The sequence below is a fragment of the Nerophis ophidion genome, linkage group LG14, assembly GCF_033978795.1.
Source record: "Nerophis ophidion isolate RoL-2023_Sa linkage group LG14, RoL_Noph_v1.0, whole genome shotgun sequence".
NCBI classification, from domain to species: domain Eukaryota; kingdom Metazoa; phylum Chordata; class Actinopteri; order Syngnathiformes; family Syngnathidae; genus Nerophis; species Nerophis ophidion.
Genome location: NC_084624.1, coordinates 43,436,793 through 43,464,572, shown reverse-complemented (window position 1 = coordinate 43,464,572; position 27,780 = coordinate 43,436,793). Strand labels below are relative to the sequence as shown.

At 40.8% G+C, this 27,780-nt stretch overlaps 1 protein-coding gene across 2 annotated transcripts in view; it reads left to right on the top strand.

Annotated features, from left to right (window-relative positions):
• The first annotated feature begins 15,350 nt into the window (after positions 1-15,350).
• The window catches only part of LOC133568710 (zinc finger E-box-binding homeobox 1-like), a 135,476-nt gene continuing 123,046 nt past the window's right edge, over positions 15,351-27,780 (top strand). The window contains exon 1 of one of the 2 annotated variants that reach the window (XM_061920810.1): positions 15,351-15,462. In XM_061920810.1, the coding sequence (XP_061776794.1) occupies positions 15,405-15,462 (58 nt within the window). In that variant the 5' untranslated portion in view covers positions 15,351-15,404. Of the gene's footprint in view, positions 15,463-18,660; positions 18,798-27,780 lie in introns of those variants that run through there. The other variant, XM_061920811.1, reaches the window with a different exon arrangement.

Below are 27,780 nucleotides of genomic sequence, written 5' to 3'. Positions count from 1 at the left end.
GGTTGTTGTGTTGTGGCGTTAGTATTTGTTGTGATGTTTGCAATTGTTTGACCCCTCTTGGCCACCATAGAACATTACATAGACAACAAAGGAAAAGTAGAAAATAAAAATGACCAACTTCCTGTACGTCTTGTTGTGTCATTGTTGTTGTGTTGTGGCTTCATGTTTTTTTAAACTTGTGTTGTTGTGTTGTGGCTTCATGTTTTTGTGTTTTGACTTTTGTTGTTGTGTTGTGGCTTTATGTTGTTGTGTTTTGACTTGTGTTGTTGTGTTGTGGCTTCATGTTTTTGTGTTTTAACTTGTGTTGTTGTGTTGTGGGTTTATGTTGTTGTGTTTTGACTTGTGTTGTTGTGTTGTGGCTTCATGTTTTTGTGTTTTGACTTGTGTTGTGGCTTTATGTTGTTGTGTTGTGGCTTTATAGTTTTGTGTTGTGACTTTGTTGTTGTGTTTTGACTTGTGTTGTGGCTTTTTGTTGTTTATGTTGTTGTGTTTTGACTTGTGTTGTGGCTTTATGTTGTTTATGTTGTTGTGTTGAGGCTTTACGTTGTTGTATTGTGACTTTGTGTTGTTGTGCCTTGACTTGTATTTGTGTTGTGGCTCTATGTTGTTGTGTTTTGACTTGTGTTGTTGTGTTGTGGCTTTATGTTTTTGTGTTGCGGCTTTATGTTGTTTATGTTGTTGTGTTAAGGCTTTATGTTGTTGTGTTATGACTTTATGTTGTTGTGTTATGGCTTTAGGTTTTTGTGTTGCGGCTTTATGTTGTTTATGTTTTGTGTTAAGGCTTTATGTTGTTGTGTTATGACTTTATGTTGTTGTCTTGTGACTTAATGTTATTGTGTTTTGACTTGTGTTGTGACTTTGTTGTTGTGCTTTGACTTGTGTTGTTGTGCTCTGGCTTTTTGCTGTTGTGTTTTGACTTGTGTTGTTGTGTTGTGACTTTATGTTGTTGTGCTTTGACTTGTATTTGTGTTGTGGCTCTATGTTGTTGTGTTTTGACTTGTGTTGTTGTGTTGTGGCTTTATGTTGTTTTGTTGCGGCTACATCTTATTGTGACTTTATGTTGTTGTGTTTTAATTTGTGTTGTTGTGTTGTGGCTTTATGTTATGTTTTGACTTGTGTTGTTTTGCTGTGGCTTCAGGTTGTTGTGTTGTGGCGTTAGTATTTGTTGTGATGTTTGCAATTGTTTGACCCCTCTTGGCCACCATAGAACATTACATAGACAACAAAGGAAAAGTAGAAAATAAAAATGACCAACTTCCTGTACGTCTTGTTGTGTCATTGTTGTTGTGTTGTGGCTTCTAGTTTTTTTAAACTTGTGTTGTTGTGTTGTGGCTTCATGTTTTTGTGTTTTGACTTTTGTTGTTGTGTTGTGGCTTTATGTTGTTGTGTTTTGACTTGTGTTGTTGTGTTGTGGCTTCATGTTTTTGTGTTTTAACTTGTGTTGTTGTGTTATGGGTTTATGTTGTTGTGTTTTGACTTGTGTTGTTGTGTTGTGGCTTCATGTTTTTGTGTTTTGACTTGTGTTGTGGCTTTATGTTGTTGTGTTGTGGCTTTATGGTTTTGTGTTGTGACTTTGTTGTTGTGTTTTGACTTATGTTGTGGCTTTTTGTTGTTTATGTTGTTGTGTTTTGACTTGTGTTGTGGCTTTATGTTGTTTATGTTGTTGTGTTGAGGCTTTACGTTGTTGTATTGTGACTTTGTGTTGTTGTGCCTTGACTTGTATTTGTGTTGTGGCTCTATGTTGTTGTGTTTTGACTTGTGTTGTTGTGTTGTGGCTTTATGTTTTTGTGTTGCGGCTTTATGTTGTTTATGTTGTTGTGTTAAGGCTTTATGTTGTTGTGTTATGACTTTATGTTGTTGTGTTGTGGCTTTATGTTTTTGTGTTGCGGCTTTATGTTGTTTATGTTGTTGTGTTAAGGCTTTATGTTGTTGTGTTATGACTTTATGTTGTTATCTTGTGACTTAATGTTATTGTGTTTTGACTTGTGTTGTTGTGTTGTGACTTTGTTGTTGTGCTTTGACTTGTGTTTTTGTGCTCTGGCTTTTTGCTGTTGTGTTTTGAATTGTGTTGTTGTGTTGTGGCCTAATGTTGTCGTGTTTTTACTTGTGTTTCTGTGTTGTGACTTTACGTTGTTGTGTTGTTGCTTTAAGTTTTTGTGTTTTGACTTGTGTTGCTGTGTTTTAGTTTTATGTTGTTGTGTTGTGACTTTGTTGTGTTTATGTTTTATATTGTTGTGTTGTGACTTTGTTGTTGTGTTTTGACTTGTATTGTGGCTTTATGTTGTTTATGTTGTTGTGTTTTGTCTTGTGTTGTGGCTCTATGTTGTTTATGTTGTTGTGTTGATGCTTTACGTTGTTGTGTTGTGACTTTATGTCGTTGTGCTTTGACTTGTATTTGTGTTGTGGCTTTTTGTTGTTGGGTTTTGACTTATGTTGTTGTGTTGTGGCTTTTTGTTGTTGTGTTTTGACTTATGTTGTAGTGTTGTGGCTTTATGTTTTTGTGTTGCGTCTTTATGTTGTTGTGTTTTGACTTTATGTTGTTGTGTTGTGACTTAATGTTATTGTGTTTTGACTTGTATTGTTGTGTTGTGACTTTGTTGTTGTGCTTTGACTTGTGTTGTTGTGCTCTGGCTTTTTGCTGCTGTGTTTTGACTTGTGTTGTTGTGTTGTGGCCTTATGTTGTTGTGTTTTTACTTGTGTTGTTGTGTTGTGGCTTTATGTTTTTGTGTTTTGACTTGTGTTGTTGTGTTTTTGGTTTTATGTTGTTGTGTTGTGACTTTGTTGTGTTTACGTTTTATGTTGTTGTGTTGTGGCTTTATGTTTTTGTGTCTTGGTCTTGACATGATTTGAATAGTTCAGCACACATTAGCCTTGTTAATGAATGAAAATGTGAAGAATATCACACTGGCCGTTAAAAAAGTGACTTTTAGTGCTTCTCTCGGCCCCCCTGTCAGCTTTAAACCTCAGGTAGGACCCCCGCCGGCCCCGGAACAAAGCAGAGCACCAGTGTGGAGGGCATAAAAGACACATTTAGCCTGAGGGTCCTCCACGGTGAGAAGCATTAACAGTTAGCCCGGAACAGAAGGAGCCTTTGAGCCTCGTCTTCCTTCTGTTTCCTGGTCGGAGCAGCTGAATAAAAGCTCCATTTCCTCATTCGCTGCCGGTTAAGAAAGTCGAGGCTCACCTGTGGAGGTGTTGTCATGTAGCGGACCCCTGCTCCCTTTACCATCCCCTTGAGGAGAGCGTCGCATCAAACATCAATTTAGCAAAGCTTTGTTGCACCTTTGCTGTGTCATTTCACAGCAGGGAGCATGCATCCATTTTCTACCGCTTGTCCCTTTCATGGTCGCGTGGGGTGCTGGAGCCTATCCCAGCTCTACTCGAGCATTAATTCTTTAAAATCTTCAATCAATCAATCAATGTTTATTTATATAGCCCCAAATCACAAATGTCTCAAAGGACTGCACAAATCATTACGACTACAACATCCTCGGAAGAACCCACAAAAGGGCAAGGAAAACTCACACCCAGTGGGCAGGGAGAATTCACATCCAGTGGGACGCCAGTGACAATGCTGACTATGAGAAACCTTGGAGAGGACCTCAGAAGTGGGCAACCCCCCCCCCCCCCTCTAGGGGACCGAAAGCAATGGATGTCGAGCGGGTCTAACATGATACTGTGAAAGTTCAATCCATAGTGGCTCCAAGACAGCAGCGAGAGTCCCGTCCACAGGAAACCATCTCAAGCGGATCAGCAGCGTAGAGATGTCCCCAACCGATAAAGGCGAGCGGTCCATCCTGGGTCCCGACGAGCGGTCCATCCTGGGTCTCGACTCTGGACAGTTAGTACTTCGTCCATGGTCATCGGACCGGACCCCCTCCACAAGGGAGGGGGGGACATAGGAGAAAGAAAAGAAGCGGCAGATCAACTGGTCTAAAAAGGAGGTCTATTTAAAGGCTAGAGTATACAGATGAGTTTTAAGATGAGACTTAAATGCTTCTACTGAATCTTGTGCAATTAAGTTCTACATTTGATATCAGAGTACCATTATTTCTGTTAATTGGTTGGTAAAGGAATTGAGTTAAAGTTGAAAGCCTACTGAAAGCCACTACTACCGACCACGCAGTCTGATAGTTTATATATCAGTGGTTCTTAACCTTGTTGGAGGTACCGAACCACATTAGTTTCAAATGCACATTTACCGAACCCTTCTTAGTGAAAAACAAAATGTTTTTTCTTTTCAAATTCAAGACAAAGTTAAGTGTTTATGGTAACACTTCAGTATGGAGAACGTATTCTAAGTACCTAAGACTTAATTTGGAGTTATTTGGTTAGGGTTAGGGTTAGAGCATGGGAGTCAAACTCTGGCCCGTGGGCCAAATTTGGCCCGCCGTGTGATTTCATTTGGCCCTTGTGGTAATATCATCCATCCATCCATCCATTTTCTACCGCTTATTCCCTTTCGGGGTCGCGGGGGGCGCTGGCGCCTATCTCAGCTACAATCGGGCGGAAGGCGGAGTACACCCTGGACAAGTCGCCACCTCATCCCAGGGCCAACACAGATAGACGGACAACATTCACACTCACATTCACACACTAGGGCCAATTTAGTGTTGCCAATCAACCTATCCCCAGGTGCATGTCTTTGGAAGTGGGAGGAAGCCGGAGTACCCGGAGGGAACCCACGCATTCACGGGGAGAACATGCAAACTCCACACAGAAAGATCCCAAGCCTGGATCGGAACCCAGGACTGCAGGAATTTTGTATTGTGAGGCAGACGCACTAACCCCTCTGCCACCGTGATTTGGCCCTTGAGGTAATATCAAATTAAGATTATTATACAAGGGTGGTGCCGCTGTAACAACACATTTGCCAACCCTCCCGAATTTCACTGCCCCTACCGTAAATCTCCCGGGGCAACAATTCTTCCGAATTTCTCCCGATTTCCACGTGGACAACAATATTGGGGGCGTGCCTCGAAGGCACTGCCTTTAGCGTCCTCTACAACCTGTTGTCACGTCCGTTTTTCCGCCATAGAAACAACGTAAAATCTGCGGCTTTAACACACACAAATGAATGCAAGGCATACTTGTTCAACAGCCATACAGGTCACACTGGGGGTGGCCGTATAAACGACTTTAACACTGTTACAAATATGCGCCACGCTGTGTAGCCACACCAAACAAGAATGACAAACAGATTTCGGGAGAACATCTGCACCGTAAAACATGTAGTACCCAGAACCCATTGCAGCACTAACTCTTCCGGGATGCTATAATATACACCCCCGCTACCACCAAACCTGCCCCCCCCCTCCAATTTTTATTTAAATTTTATTTGATATGCCATTGATATTTTTAAACAATTATTGATAGGTTGATTGGAAAGACTAAATTGGCCCTAGTGTGCATGTTGTCTCTCTATCTGTGTTGGCCCTAAGATGAGGTGGCGACTTGTCCAGGGTGTACGCTGCCTTCCGCCCGAATGCAGCTGAGATAGGCTGCAGCGACCCCAGAAGGTACAAGCGGTAGAAAATGGATGGCTGGATGGATAATTTGAAACTCGACTTTGCATGTCACTATAAAGTTATATAAGACTTACTTGTTCAATATTCAATACAAAACTTGTTTGGATCCCTCTTAAAAGGTTCATTTGTTCAACCTTGGCCCGCGGCTTTCTTCCATTTTAAATTTTGTCCCACTCTGTATTTGAGTTTGACACCCCTGGCTTAGAGGGTTAGGGTTATAATGAGACCATGCTGAATAAGGCATTAATAAGTACTTAATGATGACCAGTTAAGAGCCAATATGTTACTAATTTGCATGTTAATAAGCCACTAATTAACCCTTAGGGTTCGATATACATCAATGATGAAATATTAACATTGCAACACATGCCAACACGGCCTTTTTAGTTGACTAAATTACAATTTTAAATTTCCCGCGGAGTTTCTTGTTGAAAACGTCGCGGAATGATGACGCGTGTTTGTGACGTTATTGGTTGTGGCGGATATTTTATCCCAGCACCACTCACGGCTAAAAGTCGTCCGATTTAATCGCATAATTTCACAGTATTCTGGACATCTGAGTTGCTGAATCTTTTGCAATTTTTTCAATTAATAATGAAGACGTCAAAGAAGAATGCTGTTGGTGGAAAGCGGTGGATTGCAGCTGCCTTTAGGAACCGAAACACAGTCGATGTTTCTTTGTTTGTTGTGAAGCTTTAACACAGAGAGGTCAAGCGAACATGTTTCTCTACGTCAACCGGCAAGTTTTTCGATGGGCAAATTGTGATATTAAGTCGGCTCTTACCGGAGACTTCAGTGGATTATGGGACTTCCTCCTGTAGCTCAAAAAGGCAGCTGTGATCTTGGCTCCTCGGCTTCTCTCAGAGACACTGGCGTTCACCGAAGCCATCCGACTTTCAGGTATGACTTTATAATCTCACTAAAATATTAATAACACAATAAGCAGATAAGGGATTTTCCAGAATGATCCTAGTAAATGTGTCTAATTACATCTGAAACGCTCACCACTGCCGCCGTCTTTCGCCGTCGCCTTTTTTTTTTTTTTTTTAAGTGCTTCACTCTAACTTTCCTCATCCACGAATATTTCATCCTCGCTCAAATTAATGGGGAAATCGTCGCTTTCTCGGTCCGAATTGCTCTTACTGCTGGTGTCTCACATTATAAACAATGTGAGGATGTGAGGAGCCCTCACACCTGTGACGTCACGCGCACATCGTCTGCTTCTTCCGGTACAGGCAAGGCTTTTTTAATTAGCGACCAAAAGTTGCGAACTTTATCGTCGATGTTCTCTACTAAATCCTTTCAGCAAAATTATGGCAATATCGCGAAATTATCAAGTATGACACAAAAAATGGACCTGCTATCCCCGTTTATATAAGAAAATCTCATTTCAGTAGGCCTTTAAAGCCCCACACACTACATGTGGTGAAATTTTCCTCTGCATTTGACCCATCTTCTTGTTGCACCCCCTGGGAGGTGAGGAGATCAGTGAGCAGCAGGGACGGCCGCGCACGGGAGTCATTTTGGTGATTTAACCCCCAATTCCAACCCTTGATGCCAAGTGCCAAGCAGGGAGGCAATGGGTCCCATTTTTACAGTATTTGGTATGACTCAGCACGGGGTTTGAACTCACAACACTCTAACTACAAGGCCACTACGCAGGTTTTATTCGTTATAAATCAAATATTTATATATTTTTTAAACAAAAAACAGTTGGAAACCTTCTAAATACGTGTGTTGAGGCGGTATAGCCTGGTTGGTAGAGTGGCCTTGCCAACAACTTTAGGGTTCCAGGTTCGATCCTCGCTTAGTTTTATCTTTATTACTTCTTGTGTGATGTATTTTTATCCCATATTTGTTCCCACTACCTCGCCTTAAATTGGAGTCCTTAATCTCATGACAATAAAGTCCATTCTATTGTATTCTATTCTATTTTATGTAGCTTGTTATTGCCCATCACCGGATAGTCTACAGCAGGGGTGTCCAAACTTTATCCACTGAGGGCCGCACACTGAAAAATCCAAGCAAGCGGGGGCCATTTTGACATTTTAAAAACCAATACAATACATGTATAACCAATATACATTTAGGCTTCCACTCAGGCTTGATCCCGAGGACCCCAAAGGGTTTTGGTCAAAAAAATATTAAAAATGTGTCATTATTCAGTATTATTTTGTTTTATTTTTATTCAAGTTTTAAATCTCCAGATCAACGTTAGGTCCATCTGTCAATATAATGATTTAAAGATTTAGGTTGTATGCTCTTTTTGTCAAAGAAAACCCTGATTTTTGATGGAAAAAAACACAAAATATGCAATATTATCACCCAATATTTGAGATTATATAATTGGAGCCTTAAAAAAGTCAATAACTAATAACACCATTGATTTTACTTCATTATTATTTTTTGAGCAATGACACTTAAAAACAAATCACACTGAAATTATTGGGGATCCAAAAGGGTCTTTCTCATTAAAGTGTTAAAAAATAAACTATACATTTTTTTACTGTTTACTTTTGACACAATAATCTCAAAATCAACTTCAGATCTATTTGTCAATTATAAGTTTTACTGTTTGTGTTTTTTGTTTGTTCATTTTAGGCCCTTCTTTAAAAAAACAGCTCATTTTTTTGTATGGCAAACACAAAATATGCAACATTTTCCCCAAAAAATATCTCAAAATGGAACATTTTACGTGACGTAATTGGAGCCTCGAATAGGTCAATAATTCATAAAGACATTGAGTTTGATTCTTTAATATTTTTTTAAAGAAAGAAACAGCCTCCATGGCAGCTTTGTGTTATTAGAGTAAACATTGCAACATTTTCTTGTTACATTTCACCCGTTTGCTCCTTTATATCAATCAATCAATCAATGTTTATTTATATAGCCCCAAATCACAAATGTCTCAAAGGACTGCACAAATCATTACGACTACAACATCCTCGGAAGAACCCACAAAAGGGCAAGGAAAACTCACACCCAGTGGGCAGGGAGAATTCACATCCAGTGGGACGCCAGTGACAATGCTGACTATGAGAAACCTTGGAGAGGACCTCAGATGTGGGCAACCCCCCCCCCCTCTAGGGGACCGAAAGCAATGGATGTCGAGCGGGTCTAACATGATACTGTGAAAGTTCAATCCATAGTGGCTCCAACAAAGCCGCGAGAGTTCAGTTCAAGCGGAGCCAAGACAGCAGCGAGAGTCCCGTCCACAGGAAACCATCTCAAGCGGATCAGCAGCGTAGAGATGTCCCCAACCGATACAGGCGAGCGGTCCATCCTGGGTCCCGACGAGCGGTCCATCCTGGGTCTCGACTCTGGACAGTCAGTACTTCATCCATGGACATCGGACCGGACACCCTCCACAAGGGAGGGGGGGACATAGGAGAAAGAAAAGAAGCGGCAGATCAACTGGTCTAAAAAGGAGGTCTATTTAAAGGCTAGAGTATACAGATGAGTTTTAAGGTGGGACTTAAATGCTTCTACTGAGGTAGCATCTCGAACTGTTACCGGGAGGGCATTCCAGAGTACTGGAGCCCAAACGGAAAACGCTCTATAGCCCGCAGACTTTTTTTGGGCTCTAGGAATCACTAATAAGCCGGAGTCTTTTGAACGCAGATTTCTTGCCGGGACATACGGTACAATACAATCGGCAAGATAGGATGGAGCTAGACCGTGTAGTATTTTATACGTAAGTAGTAAAACCTTAAAGTCACTTTTTACGTTTTGAAAATGTTTCAATCGTATTTTTAAAATGTGCCGTGGGGCCTTTAAAAAATTACCTGCTGGCCGCAAATGGCCACCGGGCCACACTTTGGACACCCTTGGTCTAGAACCACCCCTTGTGACCCAGAGAGGGACAAGCAGTAGAAAATGGATGGATGGATAAGTCTTAAAGTCCTACAATACAAATAAGTTTCTCAAACAATAAAGGCTGTCACTATCAGTGAAGTTGACAGTCGAAGTTTACAGTTACATTTGGCCATTTATATTGTTCAAAATGCTTATTTTAGGCCAAAAATTAGGAGATTATGTTTGAAAAATTAAAAATCTTCCAGTTGAGTGAAACGGTGAGCTTTGAAACGTGATGTGGCAAAGAGATGACAGCAATTGACACAAGTTTCCTCACCCAAATTGCTTGTTTGTCTGCCACCTCTCTGATTCCTCCCACTGTAGTCTTTATCTCAAGGAGAAACTCTGCACGTGTGTGGCGTTCAGGAACACCTGGTGCACTCAGGGCTGGAAACCCGATCGTCTGCAGGTACCAGAATAGCTCGATGGGGACCGCAAAGGCCAATCCGCTGACCTGCTGTGACTTCCAGTCGAGTTGAGGACCCCCGGCCTATGCTCTCCACATGCAGTTTTCTGCCTTTTGGAATTTGAATCCAAAGCAAATGATTTACAATATTCACTCATAAACACAGTATCTTTTGCATATTTATTATGACAGTTTCCTAATTAGTGAACTCGTACGGTAATAACATGTATCATCATCCATTGGGCAGGTTATCTCTGCATTCCAAATAAGCACAGCCTTGACGTGTGTGTGACGCAGTGGCTTGGACAGGAAGTTGACAAACGGCCGGCACGTTATCTCCCTCATAGACTTGGTACACAAAAGGTGGGAAAGATTTTTTTTTTTAGGATGTAAAAGGTCCAACAATTTGCTGAGATTGTTGCACATTTGTTTGTATGAGGACTGTTATGATCCGCTGCCCGGATCATATCATGTTCAGGTTTTGAGTCTTTTTTTGTGTTATGTTCTGCTAATGTTTGCCTTAGTTCCTGGTTGCACTTCCTTGTTTGTTTGTTCTGTCACCATAGTAACGTATTATTTTCACCTGCCGCGGTTTCCAGACGCACACCTGTTTTCGTTAATCACTGCCTCGATTTAAGCCTGCCTTCTTTGTTGTCACACCTGTGGTTTAGTTTTTTGGACAATTGGTTCTGTCTTTTCACTTCCTGGTTTGTTTTGTTATTATAGCTACTCATTAGTTTCCCCTAGTCACGCCCCGATCACCAGCCTCCCACACCTGTTTCTCATTACCACAGCTACTATTTAAGGATTTTACTTTCTGTCCATCAGTCTGGGAATTTTGCATTCTGCTTCATGCCTTCATTTCTATCAAAAACCTCCATGCCTTGCCACGCTGCAAAACCGCTGGACCACGCCACGTAAGATCCATGTATTCTTTTGCATAAGTGCTGTTTTTTGGTTTATTGAGCATCTTTGTTAGCATATTTTGTTTATTTATAGATAGCCATGCCATTGTGCTGTTTTTGTTAACGTTTTAGCATAGATTATTATCCGCCATCGAGCGTGCTTTTTGTTTTGCCTTTTGTACTTTAGTAATAAATAAAAATGTACTTACATTCATGCCTGACTCGTCCCACATCATCCTTGCATCGAGGAAGCACAAACACCCACAGTTACGGCTTGACATTTGTTCACTCGTTCTTGCTTTCTAGTTTGTGTTTCACAACAGTGACGACTCTGATTCCGATCCCGTATTCCTGTTCGCAGCCGGCAAGCTTCCACGCTAAGTCTTTGTTATTTCTCTAGCTCCCATGCTAGCTCTTTTGTTTTGCCTTTCGTGCCTTATGCAAGTTTTTCTGTTTCATAGTCTGTTTTTATGTTAAATAAAATCAGTGTTTCTTACCTTCACGCTGTGTCCGAAGCCCGACTGCATCTCTGAGAGAATGAACCCGCATCACGATGCCAGGCAATTGCCACAAGGACACACATTTTCTTTTTGTTACAACCATTTGTTAGCTTTATAGTTTTTGGATAGGAATTTTGTAGTTGAACGGTACCTATGGTATATAGGTAAAAATACTCATGTTGATGGTATTTGTGAATAGTTTAGTCTTTATTTGAGGGACAATGCACAGAAACATTAAGTTCAAAGACACATATGTTCTGTACCAGATTATAGCTATATAGCTAATTTCCATCTGCTGTCCCTGGCTACCTAAATTAAAGGGATACAAACACCATGCAATAGAATTATGACGACAAATTTAAATTATAGCATGCAATCATATAAAGAAAAGTCATAAAATGCCCTTTCATTGACACATACTTAATATACAATACGACCACACCTCATTTACATCATCACACAAAGACAGTAGATGCTCTTGTTCACATCTGTCATCGTTTGTAAAAAACAACCATGATTTTAACAGACACACCTCACAATTTACAACAAAAATGTTCTCATGGATGAATATTATGCACGTTAAGTTGACGTGTCAATCATAGTGCCCACCTTAGTGACCGTGTGAGCAGCTTTGATTGCTCCAAAGCCACTTTTCAACTTCAATTGTAAATGAAGAATAAACAATTGCTTGTCACTACTATTTTGTAGTTGTTCAACAAAAACAGTTCATAATATGAATTATTCCTTACTAAAGGAATCTGAACTACTATGCATCCAAATATGGTTTACATTACAGTCGACTGACATGAATTACAATTGATTGAAACTTTTAGTAGTAGATTGCACAGTACAGTACACATTCCATACAAGTGACCACTAAATGGTAACACATGAATAAGTTTTTCAACTTCTTTAAGTCGGGGTCCACGTAAATCAGGGGTGTCCAAACTTTATCCACTGAGGGCCGCAAACTGAAAAATCAAAGTACGCGGGGGCCATGTTGACATTTTTCTTTTTTAAAAGCAATACAATAGTTGTTGTTTTTTTTACCTTTTTGGCTTTCCTCAAGTTTGGTCCCCGGTCTTCGGAAGGGTCTCAGTCAAAAAAATGTTAGAAATAAGTCATAAATTATTTACATGGCAAACACACAAACTATGCAACATTATACCCCAAAACATTTGAAAGTGGAATATTAGACGTGAAGTAATTGGAACCCTAAATAGGTCAATAATTCATAACAATGAAAAAGAATAACTGTTGAAAATAAGCCAAACGTATATCTATATATTTTTTCTTTTAACGCTTAAGTCTGTGGATCTCTTGATTATAAGATTTTATAATTTTTTTCATAATTTTTTGTTTGTTTGATGCCCTTTTGTGAAAGAAAACTTTGTTTCGCACAAAATATGCAGTATTATCCCCCCAAAATATTTGAAAGTGAAATAGTTCCAGTGAAGTAATTGGAGCCTTCAGCAGGTCAATAACAGTCCGCATGGCAGCTTTGTGTTATTAGATAGATGGATTAGTGTCAACACTGCAACTTTTTTTGTTACATGTCACTGTTTACTCTTTTATGTTTTAAATTATTATTATAGTATTTTTTAGAATGGGCCGGGGTCCATTAACAAATTAGCTGGGGGCCACAAATGGCCTTCGGGCCGCACTTTGGACACGCCTGATGTAAATCAATTCATGTACGAATAACAAAAAAACACAATTTATTTGTAGTGATGGCATTAAACATTATATTATGTACTCTATCTGAAAAAATAAACAATACAGTATCATAGTGTCTTTTTAAAAAAATGTTAAACATTTGTTTATTACGTTTTAAGGCAGATACTAGTTCCAGGAAGAGAGTCAAATATTTACTTTTTTGCCCCCAAAAAACAAGAGATCCAAAAATAGAGGACAATAAATAAATGAAAATGAAATCAAATCTAAATTTCTAAATCTAAATAAATACTTTAGTCAAAAATAAAATGGGAAAAAAAATACACAAAGCTGAAGTCAACTGTATTTAGGGCAAATATATAACAGGAAAAAGTAAAAAAAACAAAACCAAAATAAAAACAAAAACATATTAGTTATTTGTGTATTTTAGTTGGCGTTGAATTGAATAACAGTTTATTTTACATATTTAAGAAAAGCACCCAATACTTCTTGGTATTGTGTCTTTTTATTCTAGTCCAGTGGTTCTCAATTGGGGGTACACGTACCCTTGGGGGTACTTGAAGGTATGCCAAGGGGTATATCAGATTTTTTTTTAAATATTCTAAAAATAGCAACAATTAAAAAATCCTTTATAAATATGTTTATTGAATAATACTTCAACAAAATATGAATGTAAGTTCATTAACTGTGAAAAAAAATTACAATGCAATATTCAGTGTTGATTTTTTGTGGACATGTTCCATAAATATTGATGTTAAAGATTTTCTTTTTTGGGAAGAATTGTTTAGAATTAAGTTCATGAATCCGCCCGATTGTAGCTGAGATAGGCGCCAGCGCCACCCGCGACCCCAAAAAGGGAATAAGCGGTAGAAAATGGATGGATGGATAGAAGGATGAATCCAGATGGCTCTCTATTACAATCCCCAAAGAGGGCACTTTAAGTTGATGATTACTTTTATGTTTAGAAATCTTTATTTATAATTGACCCACTTATTTATTTTTCAACAAGTTTTTAGTTATTTTTATATCTTTTTTTTCCAAATAGTTCAAGAAAGACCACTAAAAATGAGCAATATTTTGCACTGTTATACAATTTAATAAATCAGAAACTGATGACATAGTGCTTTATTTTACTTCTTTATCTCTTTTTTTTCAACCAAAAATGCTTTGCTCTGATTAGGAGGTACTTGAATTAAAAAAAAATCTCACAGGGGGTACATCACTGAAAAAAGGTTGAGAACCACTGGACTAAAACAGTGGTTCTCAACCATTTTTCAGTGAGATTTTTTTTAATTGTAGAAATCTTTATTTATAATTGAATCACTTGTTTATTTTTCAACAAGTTTTTAGTTGTTTTTATATATTTTTTTCCAAATAGTTCAAGAAAGAACACTACAACTGAGAAATATTTTGCACTGTTATAAGCGGTAGAAAATGGATGGATGGATGGATGTTATGCAATTTAATAAATTAGAAACTGATGACATAGTGCTGTATTTTACTATGATCACTGAAAAAAGGTTGCGAACCACTGGACTAAAACAGTGGTTCTCAACAATTTTTCAGTGATCATAGTAAAATACAACACTATGTCATCAGTTTCTGACTTATTAAATTGTATAACAGTGCAAAATATTTATCAGTTGTAGTGTTCTTTCTTGAACTATTTGGAAAAAAATATATAAAAACAACTAAAAACTTGTTGAAAAATAAACAAGTGATTCAATTATAAATAAAGATTTCTACACATAGAAGTAATCATCAACTTAAAGTGCCCTCTTTGGGGATTGTAATAGAGATCCATCTGGATTCATCAACTTCATTTTAAACCTTTTTTTCCACCAAAAAATAAATTTTTAACATCAATATTTATGGAACATGTCTACAAAAAATATATATCCGTCCACACTGAATATTGCATTGTTGCATTTCTTTTCACAGTTTATGAACTTACATTCATATTTTGTCAAAGTATTATTCAATAAATATATTTATAAAGGATTTTTGAATTGTTGCTATTTTTAAAATATTTTTCTGAAATCTCACGCACCCCTTGGCATACCTTCAAGTACCCCCAGGGGTACGCGTACCCCCATTTGAGAACCACTGTTCTAGTCAATGTGACCCGACTGCCGTAAAGCAGTACACATTGCTGAAAATATGTTCTTTCTTTTTCTTCCTGCCACGTTCTTCCGTGTGCCACCTATATAAGTTATAGTTTTCATTATTCATGTTAGTTTCCTGTCATCATGTTTGTGTGGCCCTCTGGCAGTTCCATCGAGTAGAGGGGTGTGTTTGAAAGGTCCCACAAAGCAGCGTCCGGTAGGAGGGGCCGTGTGCAGAGGTGTAGGAGAAGGTGATGCCGTAAAGGAGACGGCAGCGTCGCAAACCAGGTGTTCCGCGTGAGAGGAAGGGGGCGGGGGGGGGGGGGGGAAGGTGACGTCGTAAAGCAGACAGGGGTGGGTGAGGAGAAGGGGGAGGGGGAGGCGGGGGGTGGGAGGTGACTCGCTGTGTTTCAGACTGGAGCGAGGCGATCATGGCGGATGGCCCCAGGTGTAAGCGCAGAAAGCAGGCCAACCCGAAGAGAAGCAGCGGTAAGTCCCAACACGGTCCGGCCGGGCCGCCGAGCCGGGGCCGGGCCGAGCACTCTCCGCCTCGGCGGGAACACCGCGGGAGTTGTTGCGGGGCGACTTCGGGCACGTTTGGCGGAGTTTGGGGCGGTGTTGTGGTGTACCGTTATACCTGGACGGCGTCTCTAGCGGGGCTCTTGCGGGCCTCAGTGGACCGTTATCCGCTGCTGGGAATAAACTCCAGGAGCGCCTCTCCTTACTTTTTTTTTTTTGGGACTTATAACGCTTTCACGACAACACTCGTCCGCTCTTTCACTTTGCTTTTATGCACTTTTTGGCCCACTTTTTCACCCCCCTCGCCCCCCTCTTTTTGGTGAGCTTTATCGCCCCACAACGTGGCCGCTCTGCGCGCACTTTGTTGACGGGGAGTGGATGAAAGCTGGGACCAACCTCGCCCCGCTGAACTGAGCGGTTGGCGTCCACCGTTAGCATCAAAACAACTTTAAGAGGGGGGGTTCTTTGCTTTGATAGCGGGACCCTGGCCCGGGTGGGCGGGCTAAAGTGCGTAGCTTCTAAACGAGGTTCTACCCCGGTGGTGAGTGATGGCATCGAACAATAGTATAGAATAGAACAGAATGGACTTTATTGTCATTATATTTGCATATAACAGATTAAAGACTCCAATTTAAGGTGCGGTAGTGGGAACAAATATGAGGTGAAATAAATAACACAAGAGGCAATAAAGGAAAACACGTAACAATTGAAACAAACAGACTACTATCCAATAAAAATAATGCGTAGCTTCTAAAGGAGGTTGTACCCTGGTGGTGAGTGATGGCATCGAACAATAGAATAGAATGGACTATAGTGTCATTATATTTCCATATAACAGATTAAAGACTCCAATTTAAGGTGCGGTAGTGGGAGCAAATATGGGGTTTAATAAATAACACAAGAGGCAATAAAGGGAAAAACTTCCATCCATCCATCCATTTTCTACCGCTTATTCCCTTTTGGGGTCGCGGGGGGCTCTGGCGCCTATCTCAGCTACAATCGGGCAGAAGGTGGCGACTTGTCCAGGGTGTACCCCGCCTTCTGCCCGATTGTAGCTGAGGGAAAAACTTAACAATTGAAATAAACAGACTTCTATCCAATAAAAATAATACGTAGCTTCTAAAGGAGGTTCTACCCCGGTGGTGAGTGATGGCATCGAACAATAGAATAGAATGGACTTTATGGTCATTATATTTGCATGTAACGAGATTAAAGACTCCAACTTAAGGTGTGGTAGTGGGAACACATATCGGGTGAAATAAATAACACAAGTATAAAGGAAAAAAACTTAACAATTGAAATAAACAGACTACTATCCAATAAAAATAATGCGTAGCTTCTAAAGGAGGTTCTACCCTGGTGGTGAGTGATGGCATCGAACAATAGAATAGAATAGAATAGAATGGACTATAGTGTCATTATATTTCCATATAACAGATTAAAGACTCCAATTTAAGGTGCGGTACTGGGAGCAAATATGGGGTTTAATAAATAAAACAAGAGGCAATAAAGGGAAAAACTTAACAATTGAAATAAACAGACTTCTATCCAATAAAAATAATACGTAGCTTCTAAAGGAGGTTCTACCCCGGTGGTGAGTGATGGCATCGAACAATAGAATAGAATGGACTTTATGGTCATTATATTTGCATGTAACGAGATTAAAGACTCCAACTTAAGGTGTGGTAGTGGGAACACATATCGGGTGGAATAAATAACACAAGCGGCAATAAAGGAAAAAAACTTAACAATTGAAATAAACAGACTACTATCCTATAAAAATAATGCGTAGCTTCTAAAGGAGGTTCTACCCTGGTGGTGAGTGATGGCATCGAACAATAGAATAGAATAGAATAGAATGGACTTTAGTGTCATTATATTTCCATATAACGAGATTAAAGACTCCAATTTAAGGTGCGGTAGTGGGAACAAATATGGGGTTAAATAAATAACAAGAGGCAATAAAGGGAAAAACGTAACAATTGAAATAAACAGACTACTATCCTATAAAAATAATGCGTAGCTTCTAAAGGAGGTTCTACCCTGGTGGTGAGTGATGGCATTGAACAGTAGACTAGAATAGAATAGACTTTATTGTCATTATATTTACATATAACGAGATTAAAGACTCCAACTTAAGGTGAGGTAGTGGGAACAAATATGGGGTGAAATATATACACAAGAGGCAATAAATGGAAAAACTTAACAATTGAAATAAACAGACTACTATCCAATAAAAATAATGCGTAGCTTCTAAAGGAGGTTCTACCCCGGTGGTGAGTGATGGCATCGAACAATAGAGTAGAATGGACTTTATTGTCATTATATTTGCATATAATTAGATTAAAGACTCCAACTTCAGGTGCGGTAGTGGGAACACATATGGGGTGAAATAACACAAGAGGCAATAAAGGAAAAAACTTAACAATTGAAATAAACAGACTACTATCCTATAAAAATAATATGCAATCCTGTACAATATACAAAACACTATAGAAATACAAAATACTGTACAATATACAGAACAAGACAAGAGTACCGAAGTAATAACAAGATAATAACAACAACAAGAGAGCGATGGGATGTTTATTATTGGATGACCACTTCCCTTCCTCCTCCTCCAACCCCCCCCCCCCCCCCTCCCCACCCTCGCCTTAGTGCCAAAATTGCAGCAAAAAAAAAAATAAAAAAAATATACAAGCTTGGAAGTGATTGCGCCAAACTTTTATCTGCCATTTCGTCATCGCCCACACCGGATTGGCTTAAAGAAACGCACCGTTTTTGTTTTTTGTTTTTTTTGTTTTTGCGGCTCCAAACCCCCGCGTGGACGTTTGGTGTTGACGGCACAGGAAGCAGACCACATGGCGACCCACGTCGTCGTTTTTTTAGGCACCTGCAATTCGGCTTTAATCACTTAAAAGCTCAGACACGCGTGCTCAAAGCGCACTATTTATGTGTTTTTTTTTTCTAAACAAAAAAATAAATTTGCTGTGTTTTTTTTTTTTTTTATACCTGTTTATTTTTATCCCTGCCGGGGGTGGGTGGGAGAACACCTTTTTTCTCTCTCTCTTGCCGTGCTGACGTCACGACGGTGCGTCCTTACATCTCCCACCAGCAGCACCCTCCTCCTCATCCTCCTCATCCTCCTCATGTTTACCTGAACGCGGTTAACGGGACTGATTGATGGCTTAGAAATTAGATTTTTTTTTTTTTTTTTTTTTTTTTTGCGGGAACCGACCGGAACCGGATCTGCTTACATGTCGTGAGGAGCTCGGAACACATGCTCCAAATGTCAACCTGCGCAGGTAGATATGCGTTTTTTTTTCTTCCTCCATCCCCTCTCGTGTTTTTAGCTTTCATTCTCGCGGGATTTATATCATCCTGACCTACTTGTGCGTGTTTTATTTGTAATTCCACTCCCCTTTTTTTTTTTTTGGACCGTTGTCTTTGTGTTGGCGTTCATTGTGCTGCCGATGATGATAATGCTGTAGGCGCTAATTCGTGGCAGTTTCGGCAATGGCGGTCGGTATACCGTCACTGCAGTGAAGGAAGGCGGGGTCGCGGCTCAGTCCTGCTCGGAGACAGGTACCGCACGCAAGGTGATGCAACACCTTTTTATTTTATTTATTTTTTATTTTTTTCATTTTTATTTTTTTTACTGAGGGAGAGACAGGAAGGCACGTGACGTGTGGGTGGTGCGTTTACGGTCCTCGGACGCTGTGAGGAAATGGAACGTGCGAGGAGGGGTAGGGGAGGGGGTGGTGCTCAAGGTGCCGTCATGGCCGCAGGTGTTGGCTCTGTTCCTTCCCCTCCCCCCACTTCTTCTTCCTCTTCATCATCATCGTCAGCAGACACATGAAGCAAATGAGCAGCACGAGGCTGGTCCATGTGATGATATAACTGTTTAGAACTGGTCCAGCATTAGAACCAAAGCCTGGAACTGGGTTAAAGGCATACTGAAACCCACTACTACCCACCACGCAGTCTGATAGTTTATATATCAATGATGAAATATTAACATTGCAACACGTGCCAATAGGGCCTTTTTAGTTTACTAAATTCCAATTTTAAATTTCCCGGGAGTTTCGTCTTGAAAACGTCTTGTAATGATGACGCAAGACGTCACAGGTTTTTAGGAAGTATGAGCGCTGCACACTAGAGATGCGCGGTTTGCGGTCTCATCCGCGGAGTTTATCCGCGGGTCGGGCGGGTGACATGACGAAGAAATAGATTTTAATTAGATTCGGGCGGGTGGCGGTTGAACCATCCGGAAATATTTGATATACATGGTACTGGGATCGGTATCCTTTGCCATTCAAAGAGCCGTTTAAGACCCGTGTCACAAACCGAAGAAGACAATAGGAGACGCTAATATTCTCCAGAATGACTGCCGGCATTCACCCAGTTAATAAGTATTAGGGCGTGCTTTGAAGCCATTGACTTTGTCGCCTTCTACAACATGTACGATCTGCTTGTCAGTCCAGCATCATGTTGTGTGTGGCTTCCGCAGCATCACACACACGACTGCAAGGCATGCTGGGACACAGAGAACACTAATGGTTGTGATATAAACAATTTTAACACTCTTAGTAATATGCGCCACGCTGTGAAGCCACACCAAACAAGATTGACAAACACATTTCGGGAGAACATCCTCCCAGTAACACAACATAAACGCAACACAACAAATACCCAGAATCCTTTGTATCCATGACAAATCCTGACTATTTTATACACCCCACTAGCAGCAACCCCCCCCCCCCCCCCCCTTCCCCCGTGCGTCGGTAAGGTGGGCGGCGTTGGGGGCGCGGGGGTGTAAAATATATTCAGGAAATGTCACGGATACAAAGGATTCTGAGTATTTGTTGTGTTGCGTTTATGTTGTGTTACTGTGAGAATGTTCTCCTGAAATGTGTTTGTCAGTCTTGTTTGGTGTGGCTTCACAGCGTGGCGCATATTAGTAAGTGTTAAAGTTGTTTATATCACAACCATCAGTGTACTCTGTATCACCCAGTATGCCTTTCAATCTTGTACGTGTGATTGTGGAAGCTGCATACAACATGTTGCCGGACTAACAATACATGTTGTTGAAGGTGTCAAAGGCAATGACTTCACAGCACGCCCATATTCTTGTCATCAGGATGAACGCCATTGGATATTCGCGAAAACGTTAGCGGCTCCAATTGCCTTCATTACTCTGTGAAACGGGTTTAAATAGCTCTGTGAGTGGTAAAGGTGACCGACCTCTGATGTATTTCAGCGGGCGGGTAGTTGCGGCTCTGATAAAATGTTGGTTCGGGTGGACGGCGGGTGGATGACGACTTTGGTGATGCGGTTGCGGATGATATAATTGCATATCCGCGCATCTCTACTGCACACACACACAGCTAAAAGTCGTCAGCTTTGACCGCATAATTACACAGTATTTTGGAGATCTGTGTTTCTGAATCTTTTGCAATTTGTTCAATTAATATTGGAGAAGTCATAGTAGAAAGATGGAGTTGGGAAGCTTTACCCTTTAGCCACACAAACACACGGTGATTCCTTGTTTAAAATTTCCTGGAGGTGAAACGTTACTATGGATCAGAGCGCGGTCAAGCAAACATGAATCACGACGGAATGTCAACCAGCAGGTTTCGGTGAGAAAATTGTGGTAAAAAGTCGCTTCTTACCGGAGAAAAGCTGAGCTTGTGCCGCCCATAAAGCTGCCGTCAACTCCCTTGAGACATTGGCGTCAAGACACCCGTGGACGTACACCTCCGACTATCAGGTACTATTTAACTCACTAAATCACTAGCAACACAATACAAAGATAAGGGATTTCCCAGAATTATCCTAGTAAATGTCTCTAAAAACATCGGAATCAGTCTCAATGCAATCGCGTTTTTTTTTTTACTTATTATTTGTAATTTTTTTTTTTTGCAGTCGGTCGCTATCAATATCCTCAAACACAAATCTTTCATCCTCGTTCAAATTAATGGGGAAATTGTCGTTTTCTCGGTCCGAATAGCAGTATTTGTTGGAGGCTCCCATTAAAATCAATGTGAATATGTGAGGAGCCATCAAACATGTGGCGTCATCGTCCGCGACTTCCGGTAGAGGCAGGGCTTTTCTCTCAGCACCAAAGTTGCAAACTTTATTGTGGATGTTCTCTACTAATTCCTTTCAGCAAAAATATGTCAATATCGCGAAATGATCAAGTATGACACATTGAATGGACCTGCTATCCCCGTTTAAATAAGAAAATCTCATTTCAGTAGGCCTTTAAAGGCCTACTGAAATCCACTACTACCGACCACGCAGTCTTATTGTTTATATAACAATGATGAAATATTAACATTGCAACACATGCGGTGGATTGCAGCTGTCTTTAGCACCTAGACACATCCGGTGATTCTTTGTTTTTAACACAGAGCGGTCAAGCGAACATGTTTCTCTATGTCAACCAGCATGTTTTTGGATGGGAAAATTGTGATATATATCTTAACGGAAACATCATTGGATTATTCGTCATCCTGCAATAGCTGTTTAAAAGGCAGCTGTGAGCTTGGCTCCTCGGCTTCTCTTTGAGACACTGCGTGTTCACCGCAGCCATCCGACCTAGAGGTATGTCTTTACAATCTCACTAAAACACTATTAAAACAATAAGCAGATAAGGGAGCTTCCAGAATTATCCTAGTAAATGTGTCTAATTACATCTGAAACGCTCACACTGCTCACGGAGCCGTCGCTTTTTATTTTATTATTATTTTTTCTTCTAGTCCTTCGCTATCAATATCATCATCCACAAATCTTTAATCCTCGCTCAAATCAATGGGGAAATTGTCGTTTTCTCGGTCCGAATAGCTCTTGCTGCTGGAGGCTCCCATTAAAAACAATGTGAGGACGTGAGGAGCCCTCACCCTTGTGACGTCATCGTCTGCGACTTCCGGTAAAGGCAAGGCTTTTTTATCTTTTTTTACAGCTATCCATCCATCCATTTTCTATCGCTTATTCCCTTTGGGCTCACGGGGGCCGCTGGTGCCTATATCAGCTACAATCGGGCAGAAGGCGGTGTACACCCTGGACAAGTCGCCACTTCATCGCAGTATGTGTAGAAATCTTTATTTATAATTGAATCACTTGTTTATTTTTCAACAAGTTTTTAGTTATTTTTATATCTTTTTTTCCAAATAGTTCAAGAAAGACCACTACAAATGAGCAATATTTTGCACTGTTACACAATTTAATAAATTGGAAACTGATGACATAGTGCTGTATTTTACTTCTTTATCTTTTTTTTTTTCAACCAAAAATGCTTTGCTCTGATTAGGGGGTACTTGAATTAAAAAAAATGTTCACAGGGGGTACGTCTCTGAAAAAAGGATGAGAACCACTGCTCTAAAAGCCGTAGATGTTATTTATTGTCACATATGCATGCACATTAGATGGCATTATTGTCCTGTTTAAGAGTGTCACAACATTGCTGTTTATGGGACGGCGTGGCGCAGAGGTAGAGTGGCTGTGCGCAACCCTAGGGAACCTGGTTCAATCCCCACTTAGTACTAACCTCGTCACGTCCGTTGTTTCCTGAGCAAGACACTTCACCCTTGCTTCTGATGGGTGCTGGTTAGCGCCTTGCATGGCAGCTCCCTCCAGCAGTGTGTGAATGTGTGTGTGAATGGGTAAATGTGGAAGTAGTGTCAAAGCGCTTTGAGTACCTTGAAGGTAGAAAAGCGCTATACAAGTACAACCCATTTATCATTTATCATGTATGGCAGACAAACTGCTTTACGGTAGACGAAAACGTGACTGCTGTTGTTGTGTGTTGTTGCCGCGCTGGGAGGACGTTATTGAGACTGCATAACAATAAACCCACATAAGAAACATAGAACTCGCCCTCGATCATTCTACAGGTATAACGTAATTGGGCAGACACTCAGTTTATATTGTGGGAAAGCAAACGTGAAAACAGGCTGTCGACACGTCACTCGGGTCCGCATGGTGCTGGAGGGGGCGTGGCCTCCAGCTCCGCCTGAATTTCGGAAGATTTTCGGGAGAAAATTTGTCCAGGGAGGTTTTCGGGAGAGGCGCTCAATTTCGGGAGTCTCCCGGAAAATTCGTGAGGGTTGGCAAGTATGCTTATAATACTTCGATAAAGCCATCCATTAATGAGAAAAGAGTCAAAATGTCACGTCGTAATATGAGCAAAGATGGTTCAAGCATTAAAGGTGAACTGCACTTAGAGCTGGGCAATATGGCCTTTTTTTAATATCTCGATATTTTTATACCATATCACGATACACCATATACATCTCAATATTTTACCTTAGCCTTGAATGAACACTTGATGCATATAATCACAGCAGTATGATGATTCCATGTGTCTACATTAAAACATTCTAGTTCATGCTGCATTAATATATGCTCATTTTAAACTTTCATGCAGAGAGGGAAATCACAACTAAGTCAATTGACCAAAAGTGTATTTATTAAACAGTTATTAAGCAGTGGCACAAACTTTCATGTCATTTCAAAACACTTTTGACATTTAGGGCAGACATGTGATGTATGTGAACATGATTTAGTGGATGGAAATGTCTGATGCTGGATGTCAATAAAAATAAATTGAAAAAACAAAACAGAAAGTGCAAGATTATCAGAGACATTTTAAAACAAGCTATAAGTGCACTTTTGTGAATGATGTGACTAAGATGACATATCAAAACAACACTAAATTAAAGTGCACTTTTTGTACAGAACGCCACTACAATAGTTTAAAACAAATGAACTTTTGTGCATGATGTCACACAAGATATTTCAATAACTGTCAAATAAAAAAGAGGAAATCAAATCGCTATGTGGGAGGTCACTGCGGACGTTTTCTCCTTATGTTGTTGACTATTTTACTCATACGGTGTTGATGTGGAAATGGTTGCCTTGGCATTTTGTTGGTGTGGCACCGAATGTAGATGTTGACTTGCGGAGTAAGCACTCTTCATTCTCTAGCAGGTGACTTTACCGAACCCCACCAGTTTCATATGCGCATTCACAGAACCCTTCTTTAGTGAAAAATAAATGTTTTTTTAAATTCAAGACATATTTTTCGTTTTTTTTTACTGGTGCACAAAATGAACCGTGCATGAACATCAGCTTGTTCAAACAACAAAACCAACACAGTGCTTGAACTCACAATAAATTACACACCTGCAAATCAGATGGAAAATTAGAGGGAACATTGTTTGGGGGTGTCCATAATACGCCAATAGGGAGAAGTTTTTATTTACACAATGAGTCGTGTTTATCTTGACCTCCGCGGCAGAGGCTCTGCCGAACCCCTGAGGCAGACTCACCGAACCCCTAGGGTTCGATCAAACCCTGGTTAAGAACCACTGTGCTACATTTTAGCAGTATTGCTGCTTTTTGTAGCAACGCTTCTGCCCCACACTTGACAAATTACAGTTGTCTGTTTGACATATTCCCACTTGAAGCCAAACCATTGCCAGACGATGGACCCCCTGCTGTTTTTCTTGGGAAATAATTCCTCCTTCATTTGTTACCAAATTCGCACCTTCCTTCTTTCGTATTACCACTCGCATCACAGCTAACGTTACCCATGCAGCTACCTCTCTGCTCCTCAAGGGCGTTTACGTATGTGACGTTTTTAAGAAAGTGCGCTTGCCGTCTGTGAGAAGGAGAGACAACAAAGTGTGGGAAGAACCTGTCATGTAATGCCAGCAGCTAAAAGCAACTGCGTGAGAACATATACTCGAATATCACGATACGGTCATTTTCTATATCGCACAGAGAAAAACCCGCGATATATTGACTATATCGATATATCGCCCAGCCCTACCTGCCCTTTGTTTGGAATTTTGCCGATTGCATGAGAGAGAAGAAGATGGATAGATTTTTCCTTAATGCATTCTAGCTTGTAAATAATCAAACTTAAGTCTGCTTACAATGGAGCCAATAAGAGCTCCTCTATTCCGCCCATAATACCCTTTAAAGTTAAAGTTAAAGTACCACTGATAGATACCACTGATTTTACCTGTCCCCTTGTTCCAACCCCTGGGAGGTGAGGGGAGCAGTGAGCAGCAGCGGTGGCGGCGCTCGGGAATAATTTTGGTGATTTAACCCCCAATTCCTACCCTTGATGCTGAGTGCCAAGCAGGGAGCTAATGGGTCCCATTTTTAAAGTCTTTGGTATGACTCGGCTGGGGTTTCAACTCACGACCTACCAATCTCAAGGCGGACACTAAACCTGGAAATGGGTTAAATGACACGATACATAGATAGCTCGGGCTGGTAATGCAATGTAATGTATATAAAGTCAACACTAAAAAAGTACTTATAATACCATGATATAGCCATCTATTTATCAATCAATCAATCAATCAATGTTTACTTATATAGCCCTGAATCACTAGTGTCTCAAAGGGCTGCACAAACCACTACGACATCCTCGGTAGGCCCACATAAGGGCAAGGAAAACTCACACCCAGGGTGACAATAATGATCCAGTGGGACGTCGGTGACAATGATGACTATGACAACCTTGGAGAGGAGGAAAGCAATGGATGTCGAGCGGGTCTAACATGATACTGTGAAAGTTCAATCCATAATGGATCCAACACAGTCGCGAGAGTCCAGTCCAAAGCGGATCCAACACAGCAGCGAGAGTCCCGTTCACAGCGGAGCCAGCAGGAAACCATCCCAAGCGGAGGCGGATCAGCATCGCAGAGATGTCCCCAGCCGATACACAGGCAAGCAGTACATGGCCACCGGATCGGACCGGACCTCCTCCACAAGGGAGAGTGGGACATAGAAGAAAAAGAAAAGAAACGGCAGATCAACTGGTCTAAAAAGGGAGTCTATTTAAAGGCTAGAGTATACAAATGAGTTTTAAGGTGAGACTTAAATGCTTCTACTGAGGTGGCATCTCGAACTGTTACCGGGAGGGCATTCCAGAGTACTGGAGCCCGAACGGAAAACGCTCTATAGCCCGCAGACTTTTTTTGGGCTTTGGGAATCACTAATAAGCCGGAGTCCTTTGAACGCAGATTTCTTGCCGGGACATATGGTACAAAACAATCGGCAAGATACGTATTACCGACATAGGGTCAAAATGCCACAAGCATTGAAGGTGAACTGCACTTTGTCTATTATTGTGCCGATTGTTTACAATCATGAGAGACAAGAAGACGGATGTATTTTTTCCTAATGCATTCAAACTTGTAAATAAACATAAACAAATGTCTGCTTACAATGGAGCCAATTAAAACCTTTAAAGGTAAAGTTAACATACCACAAACACAGTAGGTGTGGTGCCGTTATCCTCTGCATTTGATCCATCACCCTTACCCCCTGGGAGGTGAAGGGAGTAGTGAGCAGCCGCGGTCGCCGCGCCCGGGAATCATTTTCGGTGATTTAACCCCCAATTCCAACCCTTGATGCTGAGTGCCAAGCAGGGAGGTAATGGGTCCCATTTTTATAGTCTTTGGTATGACTCGGCCGGGGTTTGAACTCACGACCTACCAATCGCAGGGCGGACACTCTAACCACAAGCCCACTGATCCAAAAAAACGCCAACAATACTCCATTTACATATCCTCACCTGAATCCTAACCACTATCAGTGATATTGTTATCATAAGCACTTGTGAATGTGCCCATTACTACATTACGTATACACTTACAGTGTGTATATCAAACCTTGATGGTGGTGGTTGGATGTTTTTTAGAGTGCTTTATAGAATGGAATAGAGCGACTGCCATAGGCCCCATTAAGTGGACATTTGATCGCATTTATGTACTAGTTAGAATGCATTAAAACATGTGTGCTTGTGCTACTTAAAGTTTGTGAATAGAGATGTCGATAAATGCTTTAAAATGTAATATCGGAAATTATCGGTATCGGTTTCAAAAAGTAAAATACAAGAATTTTTAAAACGCCGCTGTACGGAGTGGCACACAGACATAGGTAGAGGCACAGAGCACCAATAAACCCCTAAAGGAACTGTCTTTGCGTGCCGGCCCAATCACACAATATCTAAGGCTTTTCACACACACAAGTGAATGCAAGTCATACTTGGTCAACAGCCATACAGGTCACACTGAGGGTGGCCGTATAAACAACTTAACTTACAAATATGCGCCACACTGTGAACCCACACCAAACAAGAATGACAAACACATTTCGGGAGAACATCCGCACCGTAACACAACATAAACACAGCAGAACAAATACCCAGCACCCCTTGCAGCACTAACACTTTCGGGACGATACAATATTCACCCCTCGCTCCCT